The sequence below is a fragment of the Lepisma saccharinum genome, chromosome 21, assembly GCF_977018435.1.
Source record: "Lepisma saccharinum chromosome 21, izLepSacc3.1, whole genome shotgun sequence".
NCBI classification, from domain to species: Eukaryota; Metazoa; Arthropoda; class Insecta; order Zygentoma; family Lepismatidae; genus Lepisma; species Lepisma saccharinum.
The window spans coordinates 41,251,429-41,270,648 of record NC_139249.1 but is presented as its reverse complement, the minus strand read 5'-3'; the positions used below and the strand labels follow the sequence as shown (position 1 = coordinate 41,270,648).

Sequence of the window (19,220 nt, the reverse complement as noted above, 5' to 3'; positions counted from 1 at the left end):
TTGTCACGTGACCTTGACCGTTGATCTTGAATATCTCAAAACATGTCATCACCAAAAATCGCGAAAAAAATATATTTGGTCCCCCATGCCATACTATAAAACATATAAAAAAAATCATTCTGGGACTGCAATGGGATCAGAAGATTCAAAATAATATATGTAACTATGTGACTGATAAAAGCCTCATTCGAACTAGGTAAATGTGAAACGGGGTTAGGTGGGAGAACAGCCACAGGCTGAACCTCGCTCTTTAATAAAGAAAATTTGAATTTGAATTGAATTTGAATGTGTGGACCCCTAACTCCACATCCTCTAATGTGGTGCTATAATGCACAGGGAACTTTACCTTTGCCTTTACGATGTAGAAACTTGACGTAAGGAAAATAATTGACTTATTCGAACCATATATCTTGTAATGAATTTGGGATGCAAGTGAGTAGCCTTTTATGTTTGTCTGAACGTCGGGTCCTTCTGTAAATAATGTCATCTAGGAGGCACAATTGAAGGGATCAAGCAAGAAAAACTGTTTGGACAAAAGGTAGCGTCGGTCAAGATCAAACTTTACACGACACCACAAACGGTAACTCTCGATCGACCCGGTACAAAGCAAGATAATGTGAACGCCTTAGATTTACATTCAGAAATACAAGCGGATATCCCTCATATTCTAGAGGGGCTTTATTTGGAGGAATTCACAACTAGTGAACCTTATACATCAGAAGTTGACAATGCTGCAAGAAACATTGAAACACTGGCAGCATAAAACAGCTACTTCTAACGAAGTCGATCATCATCATCATCCTTCATAGCTCCTCGCCGCGACGAACTGATACTTAAATAACTAGTGTCATCACTGTACCTGATCTGGTCCGTCGGCCTGGTCGCGTCGGCGCCGTGTGGTCCGTTAACGGTGTGTACTTTGGGCACTGCCCAACCTTTGCACGGACACTCCACGAGTCGCACCACTTAGGCTACTAGCTTCCGGCTCTCTCGGCCGCTAACTTCTGACTCTCCCGGCGACCTCTCGTCACCGGGGACTTGGCTGGTGTTTGCTGATTTAGCATTTAATGCCGGATCGTGCCATATGTATAGTCTTGTTGGAAAGGAACATCATTTTCTCCTGTAGCCCCCAACAGTCTACGAATATAGACTCGCGAAATCCACAGCCATTATTCGGGAAACTAAATGCAGAATGAACTCTCTGACTTAATGGCTGATACGCCAAGAACAATGTCATTACTCTTTAGATTTTTAAATTTGCTCGAAGACAATTGAGAAGTAGAGAAAACCTTTTCCGTGGTTTTAGATATAAAGGAGTGCTGGAATCAGGTGTACGGCAACAGTGCGAATATGAAATGTGTGTGTAATGAGGTCAAGCTAGGCATCTCATATATTATATGCAGTTTATACCGGAATCGAATCCGATACTCCTTTGTTAAAGGTGATCGCGTTAAGCACTATTCTATAGGGCGGGCCCGAGTCTTCTATGGCATCTGATTGTTCACTTGGAGGATGATGACGATAAGAAATTTTATGCACACGTCTAATTTCTTAAAATTAATCTTATTTGTGTGTGGAAAACAGAATTATATGATGGCACTGGATAAAACGATGTTCCCACACGCTCAAATGATTACGCTCTCGTCTATGGTTCGACAGGTTTAAGGTTCGATCCCTGGTGGGTAGGCTCGTAGCCAGAATTTTATTTTGAGGGGGCTTATCCCTTATCAGCAGCCGCTATCTAAAGGCGAAAAGGTTGGGGGTGGGGGGTGAGGGGTAAATGCGCTGAACATGAATTTCTCGGTATATAAAACTTGCCATACGAGATGTTTAATTCTGTTAATGAAGTCAATTTAATTATCACTACACACTATTTAAATCAGATATTTGTAGGATTACGGGATAGGGCTGCAGCCCTCCGAGACCCTTCCCTGGCTACGAGCCTGTTGGTGTTAGCTCCAAAATTTCTGTGCTGTCCCAACATCGTGAGGACAATTTGGGGAATACTTGAAAGCAATATGGAAGCAAATTCCGCTCTCGAAACTACAGTAGAGGAGACTCGATGCGATGACCACGCGTCACCGAATGAAAGAACACTTCGCAGGACTTGTCCCTCAATATTAACCCGGTGGAAGCACGTAGTGGTTCGGATCCTACTTTAAACTGTAGATCCAGTCCCGATTAGCCTTACTGTGCATAAAGTGGACTTAAAGCACCAACTCGATAATTGTAAGTTTTTAGAAAACCTAAACATGACTTATTATGCATCGTACAATGTTGCTTCATTTTACCCTACTTTTACAGTTTTTCTTCCTAAGAATTCCACTGATCATAACACGCTACGAAACCAGAGATCCAAGGTTCGGACCTTGGACAGGTATGATAGTATCATGTCTGTCCCATCGCCATTTCTTCCGCTCATCATTCATCCTCATCGTCGCATTTAACCCAAAGGGGTAGAAAAGCGGCGTAAAATAAAAATATATAAATGATTGATTTGGTTTATTTTACTTCGCTTTTCTGACACTTTTTGGCTAATCGTGAAGATGAAGATGACAATGAGTGATGTGAAGTTGATGAGAAGACCATCATAAAGAACACACATGCCCAGTCCGGTATTCGAACCCAGAACCCCTGGCACTGCCAACCAGTGCACCACGGAGGTCTTCCCAAATAAAAACAGAAAATGCTTCATAAGTAATTTGCTTCTCCATAACTCATGATTATATTATATAACTAATATTCGGTGTATAACTTGTGATTAATTATATTTGTATGTCTAATCAACCTTGGCACCTAAGCAGCATCAGCTTCCGCATTTGCAGGTGGAGGCTAAATCAAGAAAACTCACAGAAAGTCATAAAGAAATCCAAATTTTGAAAAATAATACTTCTAGAGCATGTAGACTGATTTAAAAAACACAACCACATACCTAGTTTCCTTCCTTCAATGATACGTGGTTTATTTTTCATTATACACGGGATGAACCAGCCTGGGAGTAGAACCCGGGATATTGTGTGGTAGTCAGACTCCCATTTGGAACGTCAATGTGTTGGACATTTCGTCAATCACTCGAACCTGATCCATTGTTTCCAGAGGAAGACAATCAGGCAGCTTCACGTTCGACATTTCACTCGCGATGTACGAAAACGAGATCACAAACGCTCCGTGATTCTATCTTCTCGCGGTTACAGAAGCTAACTACCGCTCGGACCACAAACCCTACTTCAAACAAGCTGACAAGCATCAATTGTCCACCAAATCAACAGATTAAAGTCAAACGACCGCTTCGCTGGTTCTCCGAATTTTCAAAAAGCGGCCTTTCCCTGCTTTGCAGGTCATCAGCACGAGGGTTGAGTGCATGTGAGAAGAACCGCCATGTCATTCACCCCCGCGCCGGGAAAACGACAAACAATACAGGGTAAGTCAAAATGATGGACCCGATTTCAGACATTTATTCTGTGAAATATAATAAACAAATGTTATTGTGAGACATGTGCTAAGAAAGGTAAACTGTCAAAGTTTTTTTCAAACAAATCACAAGTGTTCTATGTGATCAGCTCGCGTAACACGGCACACATCACGCTGATAGTCTATCTCCTGCCAAACCTTGTGTAGCATTTTGCGGTCAATGTCAGCAATGGCTGCTGTGATGCGGGCACGCAGGTCATCCAATGTTGTTGGAAGTGGTGGTACGTAAACATGATTGTTGACAATACCCCACATGAAGAAATCACATGGGGTAAGTCGGGGGTACGAGGTGGCCAATGAAGGAGAGGTCGATCCTTCGGAGATGCACGGCCTATCCAACGTTGTTCCAATGCCCCATTGAGATGGTCCCGAATGCTGCCATGGTAATGCGCAGGGGCACCATCCAATTGGAGAATGAAATCTGCGCTATCCTCTGCGAGCTGTGGAAGGAGCCATAGTTGCAGAATATCAAGGAAAACAAGTCCTGTCACAGTATGTTCATGGAAGAAAAAGGGCCAATAAATCTTTTCATGGGAAATGGCACAAAAGGCATTCACTTTGGGAGAATTGCGTTCGTGTTCCACAAATTCATGGGGCTTAGCAGTTCCCCAAATCCTTACATTGTGCTATTAATTTTCCCTGAAAGGTGAAAAGTTGCTTCATCACTGTAAATTAACCTCTCAGAGAACCCATCTGTTTCCATTAATTCGAGGAAATCAGCACAGAAGGATGTGTGAAAAGCATAATCAGTGTCTTTTAAGGCTTGAACTACTTTGCAAGTGTTAGGGTTTCATTTGTAAACGTTTCTGCAGAACCAGCCAGACAGTTTTCTGTGGAAGTTGAAGTTCTCTCACTGCCCGGTAGGTGGACTTCTGTGGACTCCACACGAAACATGTGCGCACTCGTTCCACTGTCTCTTCCCCAGTCAACAGACAGCCAGTCAATTTTCGTTTACAGATGCAGCCCGAATGTCTGAAATGTTCATAACACTTACGATTGGCCTTCCCCCATAGGTGGTTCTCTCCGATATTTGGTACGGAAATGCAATTACATACTAATCACAGACTTGTCCACATGATTATCAAGCACACAGAAAGATCTCTGTTCTCCAGTCCACGCCATTTTCCTGCTCGCTGCTGACTCCTAGCGGTAGAAAGTGGAAACACTACATGGAAACTTAACTTTGAAAGTTAATCTTTCGAAGCGCATGTCTCACAATAACATATGTTTATTAGATTTCACAGAATAAATTTCTGTAATCGGGTCCATCATATTGACTTACCCTGTATAATTAGCCCAGGCAAACTAAAGCAATTTTCCCTCAAACCTGGGCAAAATTGCTTCTGAAGGTTTTTAAACCATTTCTAGCTCAGGAATCATTAGTAAATAACATATCCAAAATCAGACAAAATCGGACCACGGGGGAAAAAAAACTAAAATGGATTTAAAAATGGCGGACTGGCTACCGTGAATTTTTTAACATTTTATGTTTATTTGTAAATAATTTTTAATATCTTGTGTATTATTACTTATAATTTGTCTTTCCTTGTTGTGTCAAATTATATTTTGCCTTTTAAGAATGGAAATCTCTGAATTGTGTGCGACTTGTGAGAAAAAATTGGACAAGATGTCTCGCAAAACAACCACCTCACACTGCAGCCCGGGTCCATAACCATGGTTAAGCTTCACGTTTTGTGTGCAATGATGTGTTAGCGGTAAAGTGAATTTATCGCTTGAATGTCAAGCCATGTTAAGGACAGAACAATAGTGTTGCAATATGAAGAAATTAGACACTGGAACAAGAACAATCTCTACATAGGAATGTTTAGCATAGTCTGTGGAAAAGAAGATGCTGTAGCCACTAGCGCCCTCAAATGGCGGGACAGCAACTTTAAGTTACAAGATTATGGAAAACAGATTATATGTATATGGACCGTGGCTCAAGAAATTAATAGTGTGATTTACTAAACTTGGGACCTCTCCAATGGCACAGGAGTAGCGTTGTTGCCTTGTAGTCAAGGGGTTCCAAGTTCGATACCTGGTGAAGGCACACAGTGGTTCGGATCCCACTTTAAACTGAAGGTCCAGTCCCGATTAGCCTTACTGTGCATAAAGTGGACTTGAAACACCAAATCAACAACAACACTACAAAACACAGTGAGAGAGTGAAAAATGAATCAAAACATGTTCTTCAGATTGGCTCTGTCACTTAAGCCTAAGCATTTCCTGGTTGAGGCCTGCACATCATAGGTTCTTCTTGACAGTTGCAATACAATGATTGTCGCAGTCAACTGAATATTAATCCATATAACATAATTATTTTCATTGATTGTGCTATCCTGGTCGCACAGAGCACACCTACACTTAGACATCAATGGAGGGAGATGGTCATGGGTGTCCAATTCATAACCCCATCACCAAAGTTCTGATCCTGAGTTCCAGCCTATGCAAGAGTTACAAATTCCATTGTGTTTGTTTCTTCATCAGTTTCATCACTCATCCTCACTACTGTGATTCACTCAATGAACAAATACAAGAATATGAAGGACATGTATATTTGTTTCAAATTTTTAGCAAGCAAAATTTACTGGAGCTGTTTCTGTATTTGAAAGAGCAGTATAACAATACAGCATATTATAAAATGGACAAAATTGAAAAAATATTTGGCAAAATATAGATTACTGCAGTAATGATGAAAATTATCTTCTTTCTGTGTGTGTATCTCATATTTAATGAAGTCACCATCTGATAATTATTTGATGCAACCAAAATATTGAAAAATAATATTTATGTACAAGAAAGTTATTTGTGCTAATTATAATCACATTAGATCAAGGTGTAACATGCATTACCAACATCAGAAACTTTAATATATAACTCTAATAATTTGTATATGTCAATTTTCAGTCTTCCTTCTACTAGTAAAGTGACACATTAAGACTTAACTACATTAAACAGGTACAGAGCATCTTCAGTTAAATTATAGTGTACAACGTTGTAAGTATTGTGCAGGTATAAGGCTCCTATTACACTGGACCACTGTGTGATACATTTGTAACTCATTTTGCAGTATACATAACTTACACGTCAAAAGGTTAATATGAATACTAGCACCATCAAATGGATGGTTTGATCAGGTCAGTTAAAAATCAGGCTTAGAAAATGAATGTATAATTTTAATTTTAATATTATTTGGCTTTATATAGCACAAGTACTCAGTTTAGTGATGAATTAAGTTTCTATTTATTGTATTACGTCAACCAATGAACATTCACTTTATACTGGCTTGCTCTCCATGAATCTCCTCACATTGGTTGATGGGTCCGCACAATGGACAACTGTGAAGACTTGGATTTGAGTCAATGCTAAAAGGTGCTTTCACAGCTTACTGGCCCCTTGTGAAGGGAACTGAAGCTTAACATATATAGACCGATACTGATGGTTCCTATGTTTGGTTGGTATTTCTATATCCTTCAATACCAAGCAGAGGCTTGAGTTCTGTACTGGAAACCACGCTTAATTGTGGCTTATTAACAGAATCAGATTTTAAGGGTTCAAAGAACTTTGAAGTCACTGCATCATTTTTCCCATCAGCACTTTCCAAGCATGGGCAACTTGAATCTTCAGTTCTCTGCTGTGCTGGAATATTTTCTTCGCTATCAGTTTCTCCAAGGTTACTCATGTGCACATAAACTGAGCATTCCTGAGCGATATCTCCACAGCTTCCTTCAGGAGTTAATCGTCTGGTTGCATTCACGAAGCTGGGATCACGTACCATCTTCACATAGTCTTGGCTGCTTCCAAATTTCAGCCTATTAATTTCTACATATGGGTCGTTCAGCTCGATATAATGCTGCAAATAATATAAAAAAATAGAGATAGAGAGTGTAAATATCATGGAAATTATGCAAAAATAGTTTTCTATTAATTAAACACAACAAATGGGTGATGAAAGTGGATTTGACGATTAAATATGGTATCAAGATAATGTTAATGTGATTCTTGTATTATTTGGCTCTATACCATCAGGAAAAACCATGTATTCTAATATTCTCATTCTCGTATGTGCAAATAAAAACAATCCTGATAGATTTGCATGATATAGTTGCAATATTGCACATACTGGCAGCAAAACCTGTGTTGTAAAGAAAGTCCTGCATTGTAACAATTGCTCCTGTGTGAATTGTTGTAAAAAAAAGCACAAAGAAACTTTTGCTCAGAAAATTTAAGTGCTGTGAATGGTGGAAAGTGAGCAAAAAGCATTTATTTTTCATTGGTTTTTGAGAGCAAGATGAGAGGTTGCGAATAGTGTAGGGCTTCCAGTTGCGGCGATTGGGGGGAGCGAGGGGTGCAGTTGCCCCCTCACTTTTCACCAATTTTGCCCCCCACTATGCTAAATCTTATCTACAAAGGGAAATATACTGTCTTTGCCTCCCCCCCTCAGTTTTGGAACCCAATCGTCGCCACTGAATGTGCAGTTTGTAAAAGTGATTGTGCATTTAAATGACATTCAAGATGGCATATTGAAACAGGTGAAATTAAGAATTTTTCACAGTTCTTGGTGTAGTTTGGAGTACGCCTGTGTAATAAACCTGAGATAAGTGTGGTGGCTTTCAAATTTTGTTTCCACTAAGATGACCTAGGAGTCTGGTGGGATGTCATGGTTAGATCTTGTGGTTCCTGTATTAGAGAGAGAGAGAGAGAGAGGGAGAGACCTGCATATGAATGAAATGCACTCATCTTTTGGCTGGAGAATGGTACCTCACAGTCTCAATATTCATTATTGGAGACATTTCATCCAAAGATGCAAAGCCAGCTGTGTGAGTGGGGAATACACTGATAAAGCTGCTAGGAAAATATGCAGTGAATCTAAGAGTTACTTGCAAAATGTCAACAGTTTGGTCTTAAACCCATTGATAAGGTTGTAGAAAATGGTGTCTGGAAGTTCAACAGAACGTTTATAGTTTAACCCTGTATATTTGTCACAGAAAAGTCAATTCACTTCGTTGTTTGGTGCATTTGGCAGTCTTATGCCACTGATTTGAAATATTTTTTTTGTAAAGTTGCTGGCCAGAACTAATTGCATTTGAATAGGTTTTCGAGGATCCTCATTATAATGACAAAATTGATTAAATGCATTAAAAATTGAAATAATTAAGATGTACACTGGCATGATTATGTGGCATTAAACTTATGTTGTCTCAAATGGTATGTTAATGGAGAAAGATAAATTATTAAAACGTGGAAATTACACAATATGCTGACTATATTATTGCCCCTTACATTGTAGTTTATCTGTACACAGGCATGCAGCCAGGGGGTGGTAGTCTCTGCAGTCTGAAGCCCCACCCCAAATTCCTAAAAATATCTAATTTAAATAGTGTATAGTGGTAATTAATTTTACTTTCTTAGCAGGCCTAAACATCTTGTATAATAAGTTGTAATATTCTGAGAAATTCATCTTCATGATTTCAAACCCCTCCCCCACTTTTCGCCTTTAGATGGCAGCTGCTGACAAGGGATAAGTCCCTCCCCACACCAAAATAAAATTCTGGCTAAGGCCCTGTTTGTGTAGCTAGTGCATGAAGAAAATTGGACTGCATGTGTAGTCTCGTATTATTGAATTTGTTGTGTATATGTGAGTTGGTATTATTAACATGTGATCACCAGTGCTATTTCCATGTTGTAAGTAATTATACAGGGTGAACAGACACTAACGTTTCGTCTGCCTGATGCACAGAATTAAAAACTGTTAAACACACTGAAGGAAAGCTTGTAAAAGGACATTGATGCTTCCCTGTCAGTCCCTCCAATCCAAATGAAGGTGGACAAGATGGTGAGCGGAAGATTTTAGTGAAAGTGGATGAAACAAGAAAAGGCCCCTACATGCATAGTCTGCCAGACGAGACATTAGCTTTCTAGGTTTAAAGGGTTTTTTCTTAAGATCAGTTAGAATGATTAATAGCATCATAGGCATATATTACAGGTATTACTGTCTGTCAAAGTGTAATTGGATTGCAATGTCTCAATTAAGGTCAATGGTACGTCTGGGGTTGATATACACACCCATCATATAACACCAGAAATTCCTAAAAGAAAGATCAAACACATAAATTATGATAAAATATAGAACTTATAAACTAGAAAAGAAGCCTTTACTAATTCTCTAGGCACTCCACTGTGAAAGTAACAATGAGTAGTGATTCATATGTTGTGGTATGAAGGTGTACCAGGAGTCAAAATCTACCGAAGATTTGCATCACAATATGAGGAAAGTATGATGCTACTGCCACACTTGTTCCAATGGCTTGAGAAGCTCAAAAACAATTGGACAGGAGGAATAGAATGTCTATTCACATCCACTACTGACAAGAACGTTGAAAGAGTTTCCATGATTCTGCAAACTGACTAGTGGTCTGCATATCAGTCCTCACATTGTGATGCAAGTCTTAGGTAGGTTTTGGCCCCAGGTACACTTTCAGGCCACAAAAGACAAACCACTAGATGTGGTTCTAAACGATGAGTGGCACGACTGTTACTCTGCAACAACAAGAAAATAAATGACAAAGGTCAAATATGCACTAAAGCAACAAAAAATGCACACTCCATTGACATGCATGCACACAAAAAGCAGTACAACGAACCTATTAAAAGTTACAGCAAAAGTGAAGATTATTATTGATTGGCCTTTGTACACTTTGACCTGAAATATATTTTTAAAAAAAGAAGAGATAATTAGACGTAGCGTACCTGTTTTGTATTTTCATTCAGCATATTTCCTAACCTCTCTGACAATGTCTCGAATGAAGGTCTTTCTACTGGTTCAACATTCCAGCATTCTGTCATAACTTCATACCTGAAAGTAAAGTAACAACTTACTTAAGCATGTGTACAAGGAGAAGCAAGTACATTGCTTTTCATTGCTGCTACAAATGAAAACATCTCTTTGTATGATATTTCTAGACCCCTTATTGAGCTAATAGCTTCGAGTAAGTCTGATAGTAGAGCTAAGGCTAAGTTAGTTTACTAATTCAATCAATTGTTTGTATTGGGTCAGTTAGAGAAAAAGAACAAAGTTTCTTTTTTAGATGCTGATATTTCGTTTTGTTCAAGAGAAAACTGCCTGTCCCATTGCTGAAACCAGATCTATTTTTGTTATTTAGCATCACATTTCTGCTACTTCTAGCTAATCATCATCATGAAGACAAGTGATGATTGGATGAAATTGATGAAGGGATGTTCATCCATGCCCAACTTATTATTAAAAAATGGAAACTTTGATGGCAAGATCAATAGTTAACCAGTCAATGTGCTCGGCTATTGAGCTGGGAAAAGGTGAATCACATTTTATCATATCTATGAGGTATAACTCAAAGTTCTACACATAAATTGCAAATTTTACACAAAACAAGGGGGCTATTATGTTAAGTGCAACTCATTAAGCTCAAACCAAAAGAATTGTACTTACACTTCATGTGTGGCATAAGTAGGTTTATCCATTCTGTAACCACTCAACAATCTTTCATCAAATTTTTCATCTACTACAATCCCTGTTGGAAAAATAAATATTTATGATCAGTGTTCTTTTTTTCTGATTCGGGTACTCTATAAGTTGGTATGTTATTGTTATTGTAAAAGGTGGCGCATATTGTATCTACCAATATGAGTTGGCAACCCTGTCGGAATGCCATGCGCATGTGCAGAAGTTTCCCATGCTTAGGCAGCTGCAAGTCTCACAATTAGTCTGCCATGAAACGTTGGCTGGTTCAGACACGAATTGTGGCAGTAGAGGCGTTCATCTGAACGGCTCCCATTCAGAAGATGCAGGAAACACTGCGACAAAGGCCCAATAAGAGTTGCCATCAACCAGTGCCAGAGCGTCACGACATGATACGATGGGTTACACAATAAAGAGCCAATGGCAGCATGCAGAAACAGACGTCTTCAGGTCGAAGGAGGCAGCTTCTCTGGCACCCTGATGCTTCCCAGTGCATCTCCTGAATGGGACCCATTCGGATGAATGCCTCTACTGCTATGATTCGTGTCTGACCGTCCAACGTTCCATGGCAGACTAATTGTGAGACTTGCAACTGCCTAAGCATGGGAAACTTCTGCGCATGCACACCTGCATTCCGACAGGATTGCCAACTTAAATTGGTAGATACAATATGCTCCACCCTGTAGTACAGATATCCAATCATAGATACCCATGGAAAATCCAATCCTTGATATCAATAGGATATCCAGTATATCTTCACATGTTATCCAAATATTGACATTAATGTATTGATATCCTTGGAAAGAAATATTTGTAGTCATTCAGCTATACATTAGGATTCAAACTCTGTGGTAGAGTCTTAAATACTAACTCACAAAATATCACTGTAATATATAAAAATTTCAGCAAAAACTGCAGGATAAACCAGAATTTGAACCATGGTCTCTTGCATACTGTGCCATTGCTATACAAACTGAGCCACCAAGCCAGCTCAGGTTTCACCTGATTTTTTTTTCTTTCTGTTTTACCTGCATCGATTTGTCTCTTGTGTGCCAAACAGTAATGTAATCACCAGAATGCATCATGAACAGGCCCATTGTCTGATCGAGCAAGTCACACATGAATGAAAGCCCATGTGAAAGTTCCTTTGCTTCGAGTCTTTGTGTATTTATCTCACTTGTCATGCTAGTTTACACTGAGCACATTATAGTGGTTGCACATGGTAGTAAAGAACATAAAGAATAAGCTCAAAATCAGTCATTCTTTCCATGCAGCCTATTTGTGCATAGTGTGAACTTAAGTCAAGAACTCAAAGAACAAAGAACCCTTTTTTTCATGGATAGGAATGTGAAAATAAAACTTTTTTTTTTTTTGCAAATATATGTGTGTGTACGCATGTGTGACAGAAGGGGAGAGATAGGAAAGAGTTAAAGAGCGAGCGAGAGAAAGAGAGAGAGAGAGAGAGAGAGAGAGAGAGAGAGAGAGAGAGAGAACAGTACATGTTGTAATCATATGTGTGTATGTGATGCTAGATGTGATTAAATCTAGTCCAGGAAAGTTTCTGTTATGTGCAAAAAAAATTTCTGGTAATGTCCAAATGATGTGTTATAAATGTTCAGAATATATCCTTTTGTTATTCATAATCAAATAAAAATGTTCAAATCACAGTCAATTCACATGAACTACATAGTACTGATGTTCAAAACGTATCCAGAAATGATCCACAGAATATCCACAAAATATCCATTGGATGGATTTAAAACTTTAAAAATTTGAGCATAATAGTTACCTGGATATGGACTTTGCCCAAGTGAAAACATTTCCCATAACACTATTCCAAAGGACCAAACATCTGACTGGGTGGAAAAGATTCTATCTTGCAGTGATTCAATTGCCATCCATTTAATGGGTAAAGGTCCCTTTATAAAACGAAATATTATTATGAAAATATTAACACACAACCACACAAAATCAAATATAATTGGAATGTCATATGAGTGAAACTATAATTACGCTTGTGTATCAAGGAAAAATATTCACCTCTGAAGGTTCTGGGTTGAGTCTTGGCTTTGACCATGACTTAGTAATTCCACCTAGTCACCATTCATTCTCATTGCAGCAAATTAACCTAAAGATTTACAAAAGCAATGCTAAAATACACAGAAGATACACAAAAACAGACCATAATGATAAATACAGACCAAATGCATGCTAAAACAACTACAATAGTGAAGAAGTAGATACGATATTGAATATTGTAATGCTCATTGAATGTAATGAAGCTAAAACTTCTAAAATATATATTATAAAATTGGGCTGAGCCGATAACGATGCCGAGGTGTCGATATTGGCCGATACCAGTGGAAAGTATTGGCTGGTATCAGTAAATAAATTCCAACCAATATTTTCCAATACCAGTGGTATCAGTAAATAAATTCCAACTGACACCAGCCCATACTTTCCGGCATTATTGTATTCATGGGGTCACTATATTACATTTTCACAGAGTCTAATTATCCTAAAAAATATGTAAAATTCAAACTTTATTTTTATTTTGCACAAGTTGTGCTTGAAAATCGATGTCGGTAGCAGTTCAAAGTGGTATCGGCTTAGCCATAATATAAAGTCAGAGGTGTTACTGCAGGTAACAGCAAAATGTGAAGATTTTAAAAGCTGTTTCAATGAAATAGCAACATTGTTAAATACGTTAACCAATAGCATTGCCATCGAGTAGATATTGCAGAGGACATTTTTTCTGCAGCCGACAGAAGCGAAGAGGAAAGCCAGTTCCGCTACCCTGAAGAGGTAACAAGAAGAAGGGGCGCCAATTCAAGGGAAGAGCGGGGGGGGGGGGATGACTTTGGGACAGTGTGCTATGGGGTTATTCAAATGCCTGTTCAGGGGCCCAGTTATGGATCTCAGACCCGCCAGCACAGGCAAGTGTTGTCACATAGGATTGGCAGAAAAGAGCTAAATCCTGTCTAAAATGGGGATTCTATATTTCCCTGAAGCAACTAGAGCTAGACTGCAAAGCCAAGGCTAGATTGAACTACAACTGAGCCCGGTTAGATAATAGACAACAAGATAGTTCCTTGGTGTGATTCATGATTTGGACAAATCTTGCTCCAAAATACTAAGTTGGCAACAGTAGTACGTACAGCCGGAATTCCCTTCCACAATTTGGCTGTCGCTGGAGGTGCAGAATTCTGTAGACTGCTTACTGCACAAACGTCAAACTCACCCGACAAATGTGTGGATCTTCTTCTTCCCCTATCCACCTCATGTACAAAGAAATAAATGAAGAATTGACAAGGCTCGACCACTATTCATTGGATTTTCTTCGTAACTGTCTCAAGAGTGGCAGTTCTTGCTAGGAGTGTTTGTGACTAAATCACTGAGTGGATTGCAAGAAAAGAACGAAATGAACCAAAAATCTAGATCGAAGGCATGTTTTTTTTTGGGGGGGGGGGGATGGGGTGTAGATGATGTTTGCAGAATGATTGTTGTACTGACGGCCGGTAACACTTTTGAAAAAGTCACGCCACTCCGCTGTATCAAATGGAATCAGGATTTTATGTTCCTGAATTTTACAGTTTTCCACTTTACATATTTTACCATTCTGGTTCAAGCAACAATAAACATCACACAAATTTCTCGGATTATATACTTGCATAAAGTTCATAGCTATGCTTTCAACTTTTATTGAGAAAAATCATGGAAATACCTTTGAAACAGACAACGAAACAACTTGAGGGTTTTTTTTTTTTAAATTTTAAACATAGAGGAAGGAACAATAGGAAAACTCACATTTCCTCTTTTCTTATAGTCATATGTCCTATACATATTTTTGGCTAAACCAAAATCACCGATCTTGACAATATTTCCTTCTGCTAACAAAATATTTCTAGATGCAAGATCACCATGAAGAACCTGAAAAGTAAAAATAATATATATTATTTGAATTAATTAAGTCTCTGATGGATGCAATGTTCACAAATCCTGCTCATCTCCTTAATATAAAAGAAGATAAAAAGTAAAAAAGGTAAAGTGCTCCCATGTGCTAAGCACCATGCCATGAAGGCATATGGGTGGTGTGGGGGTAATGTCCGGTTAAAATATGATTAATATACCCAAGTGAGAAGAAATATTATGAGATAAATAGTTCTCCAGTTCAATATAAAGAACGATCCAATTGTTCACTGTATCTCTGTTAAAAATACATCAGCATTGAAGTTTACACTAACTCCAGCTATATTCTGAACTGGTAACATGCTCATCATATTCATAAACATGACCGTAAGGTGAGTTAATGGGAGGGGGTAATGCTTTTTGCTTCATTGATCATCAGTGCACAAACTTTCACTATATCATGAATAAAATTATTATTATTATTATTATTATTATTATTATTATTATTATTATAGTGACTTATTGTACCGTAACCAAAAACAAAGATGGAAAAGTCAATGATATTAATAATTACAGACCAATAACCATAGTAAATGCTAGTACTAAGTAATATAAGTACTAAGAAAGTTCATTACAGAGTTTCTAACTATTACATTTATCAAAATAAAATCCAAGTGTGCAATAGCCATAAAGACTTAGGAATAGTAATAGACTCCTCTCTCATATTTGATGAGCACATTTCAGAAATTTGCAAAAGAGCAAAGAAGATGCTTGGTTATATATCTTTCTCATGGAAAATTTATCAAAAAGAAAGTACCTTAATATACCTGTATAGAACATTTGTTTGCCCTATTCATGAGTATACTAATGAATTACGGTTTCTGACAGCCAAGAGTTATTACCTTCAGAAAGTTGAATCAGTTCAAAAACCTTTTATCAGGTTACTATTCATGAAGTTTAAAAATAATTACTATGAACAGCTTATTCTGAATGGTTAACATAGTTCAACATGTCTACCTTAGAAGAAGGAAGATAAATGAAAATAATCAATTTTGTACAGAAGATTTTATCTTTCCAAAAAGAATAGTGAATACTTTTTGAATAATACATCAATTAATTCCCCGATATTCCTAGAGGAATATTTCAATTCTAACATCTTTTAAAAAGGCCGAGGTTTAATACTAGGGACGTTCAATATATAAGTTTCCCTGTGCTATAAAATATTGTATAAAGCAATGCCATTAAAAAGAAGCACATGGTTGACAAGCGCCATCCTTCGTCTACAAGGAACAACAATCGATTCATTATCAGACGTGAAGGCGCATGCGCTCAAGGGTGAAAAGTAAATGCTTGTTCGGAAAACGCGGGCTAAAGGCGTTCTGTTTATGGACTTTTTGGAACGAGGAAGAACAATTAATGCTGACCGTTATTGACAAACATTGGATAAACTGAAAAACGCAATTTGACATAAGGGACCAGGTCTCCTGTCAGCTGGTGTCATTCTTCTTGATGATGACGCTCGCCCCCACTCAGCAGTGCAAACACAACACAAAATTGAAGAATTGGGGTGGGAACGGCTGCCCCACTCTCCATATAGCCCCGATTTAGCACTGAGTGATTTCCATCTTTTTCCGGTGTTAAAGTCTGAATAGCAAGGTTACCGTTTCAAAACAGATGAAGAAGTGAAGCGTAATGTGAGAATAGTGCTCAATACCCAGAGCCCTGATTTTCTTACAAAGGGTATGGACAAATTGGTGCAACAGTGGGACAAATGCCTGAATTTCTAAGGGGATTATGTGGAGAAGTGAGGAAGGATCCTCCTACACATGTATGTATAGTTTTCTAATGTATCTTAAAAATATATTTTTTTTACAGCATACGGAAACTTATATATTGAACTTGTGGAAAGCTACAATGAACTTATGATGATGTATAATATTGTAGGATCCATTGTATTATTTTATAATTATGTATTCAATTTTGTAAATTTGTATCACCTATTTTGACATAGTGATCACTTAAAAAAATATTATTATTATCATTATTGTGTAAATCTGAGACAATGGAGAGATGTAGGTAGCTCACCACTGTTCTGAACAATGATCCAGATTATTAGTATTATAAATAAACTCACCTTTCTTGATGCTAGATAGGCCATTCCTCTAGCAATTTGGAACCCCCAGGATAATAGATCCTCTGTACATAATGGCCTTAAGCCAGCAACATGACATGTACCTTTCTTTTCATAACCATTGGTTGAGTTTGCAATTGTGTCATCTATAATAAAGAAAAATGTCACAGAAATAGGATATGCATGAGATATTCAATGTCACAATATTCATATTCATATCGATCTGATTACATTTCAAATGTTGTATAAAACTTTAATTTACTTATCTTTAAAATATTCCTCTATGTCACTGCACACTTTACTCTTGCTTCTTTGCAGTGTTGAGTTGAACTATAAACTTTCAGAATAGGTTAATTCAATAATGCACATGTTACAATTATGTTACATGACTTGCATGGCCGTAGGCAGGAAAAATTTTCGGGGGGGGGGTTCATTTATAATTGTTCCCAGGGTGTCGCCAGAAATTTGAATAATAGAAATAATAATAATAATTGTACAATAATAATTAAAATTTCATTATAATAAAACAATTTTATTCCATAATAATAATACTTATAATAATTATTATTATATTATTGTTACATCATTGAGGGGGCTTACTCAATCCAGCAGATGAGTGAATATCCAGCATACGTTTATTTTTGTTTTTTTTACGTTTCATACAGTGTGTACTGAAATGCACAATTATTTTACTTTGTCATTAAACTTTAGATACCTTCAAGAAAAAACTTTAAAAAGTTAGATGGAAATTTTAGTCATAAAGTTTTTGTTGTTTGACTTTAAAATTATTTTTTTGGAATTTTGAAAAGTGTGGAACCAGTTATTCTCTTTAAAAGATTAGCCTGGTGCATGGATTGTAACCTCAATAGCGAACGTAATGCGCTACGAATCTCGAGGTACTAGGTTTGAACTCCTATCAAGGGGGATTTATTTTCGACTTTATCGGACGGGGAATTTAAAAGCTGGAAAGATAATTTTGGGACAATCATAAGAGAATCTTCAGTGTATATTCCTTGTGACGGGGGAGCAACACTGGAAAGATGACAGCAGAAGTGATAATGGAGGGGTCGCCGGTGGGCTGCAATTCCGAGAATAAATCCTGTTTCACTCAACTTTCAGAATTCCAAATGTATGAAAATTCTAGCTCGATCGTTTCAACATTGTCTCCTTGTATTTTTGTGATGCTTTGAAAAAAAATTGAAAATTTGTTACAGATTTTGGTTTCTGAACATCTATTAATCCAGCATGTCAGAAGTTTCGGGGGGGGGGGTTGAATCCTAGAAACCCCCCCTCTAAATACGGCCATGATGACTTGTGATTAGGGTTTTTCTGAGAGATGCTATCTCCTTAGCTGCCACAAATGGAAAAGTCCTCTCATCCATTTTATACCTCTGTTCACATGGCTCTGTTATCTTTCCATCTCAGGTATCACAATGCAGCTCATTTTTTATTTATACTCCTCAGGTGACTGCATTCAGGTCAATAATACTCCAGCCGGCCCCCGTGGCAGAGTGGTTAGCACATCTTGCTATGATGCAAGGGGTACCGGGTTTGAATCTTGGCCTGGGCATGGATGTTTGTCAATGTCCATTCATCAATTTCACCATATCATCACTCATCCCCATCTTTGTAAATTAGCCAAAAGTGGCACAAAAAGCAAAGTAAAATAAAAAGAAATCAATCAGTAATATTCCAAACTGCTATCTTGATAGAAGTGTCTCCTATAATAGATCATCTTCATCATGTTTTGTAGCCAAGTGCATTAAGTAGTTGACTTTCGATCTCACCTCCAAAGCTCCCAGGTTCGAGTCCTGGCCTGGGCATGGGTGTTTGTTGTGACTGGCTCCATATCAATTTCATCTAATCTTTATTGTTGTGATTAAGTGGCAGAAAAGTGATGTAAGATAATGAAATTCAAATACAAAATGCATTAGAATGCACTAACAAATTAGGGCATTTGTCTTCAATGGCTAGTATTAGGTAAAGTACAGTTTCCCATCTGACTCTAACTGTCTGTGAACAAAGTAAATTTAGGAGACACATGAACTATTTTTAAACCTATTACATTCTTTTTAAAACATAGCATGCTTAGATGTGTACTTTACAAAACTAGGATATGTGAATTATATTTTTATATCCATAAACATAATTTAGAAAGGCAGAACTTTGCACTAAATTACAGGCAATACACCGACATACCTACATTGGCCG

General features: G+C 37.8%; 1 protein-coding gene across 1 annotated transcript in view; it reads right to left on the bottom strand.

Annotated features, from left to right (window-relative positions):
• Positions 1-6,070: 6,070 nt before the first annotated feature.
• The window catches only part of LOC146004145 (mast/stem cell growth factor receptor kita-like), an 82,664-nt gene continuing 69,514 nt past the window's right edge, over positions 6,071-19,220 (bottom strand). The window contains exons 15-20 of the mRNA XM_083142809.1: positions 17,013-17,155; positions 14,777-14,899; positions 12,759-12,888; positions 10,940-11,021; positions 10,222-10,327; positions 6,071-7,324 (exon numbers count right to left, since the gene is read on the bottom strand). Coding sequence (XP_082998935.1) covers positions 6,917-7,324; positions 10,222-10,327; positions 10,940-11,021; positions 12,759-12,888; positions 14,777-14,899; positions 17,013-17,155 — 992 coding nt within the window. The 3' untranslated portion in view covers positions 6,071-6,916. The remainder of the gene's footprint in view (positions 7,325-10,221; positions 10,328-10,939; positions 11,022-12,758; positions 12,889-14,776; positions 14,900-17,012; positions 17,156-19,220) is intronic.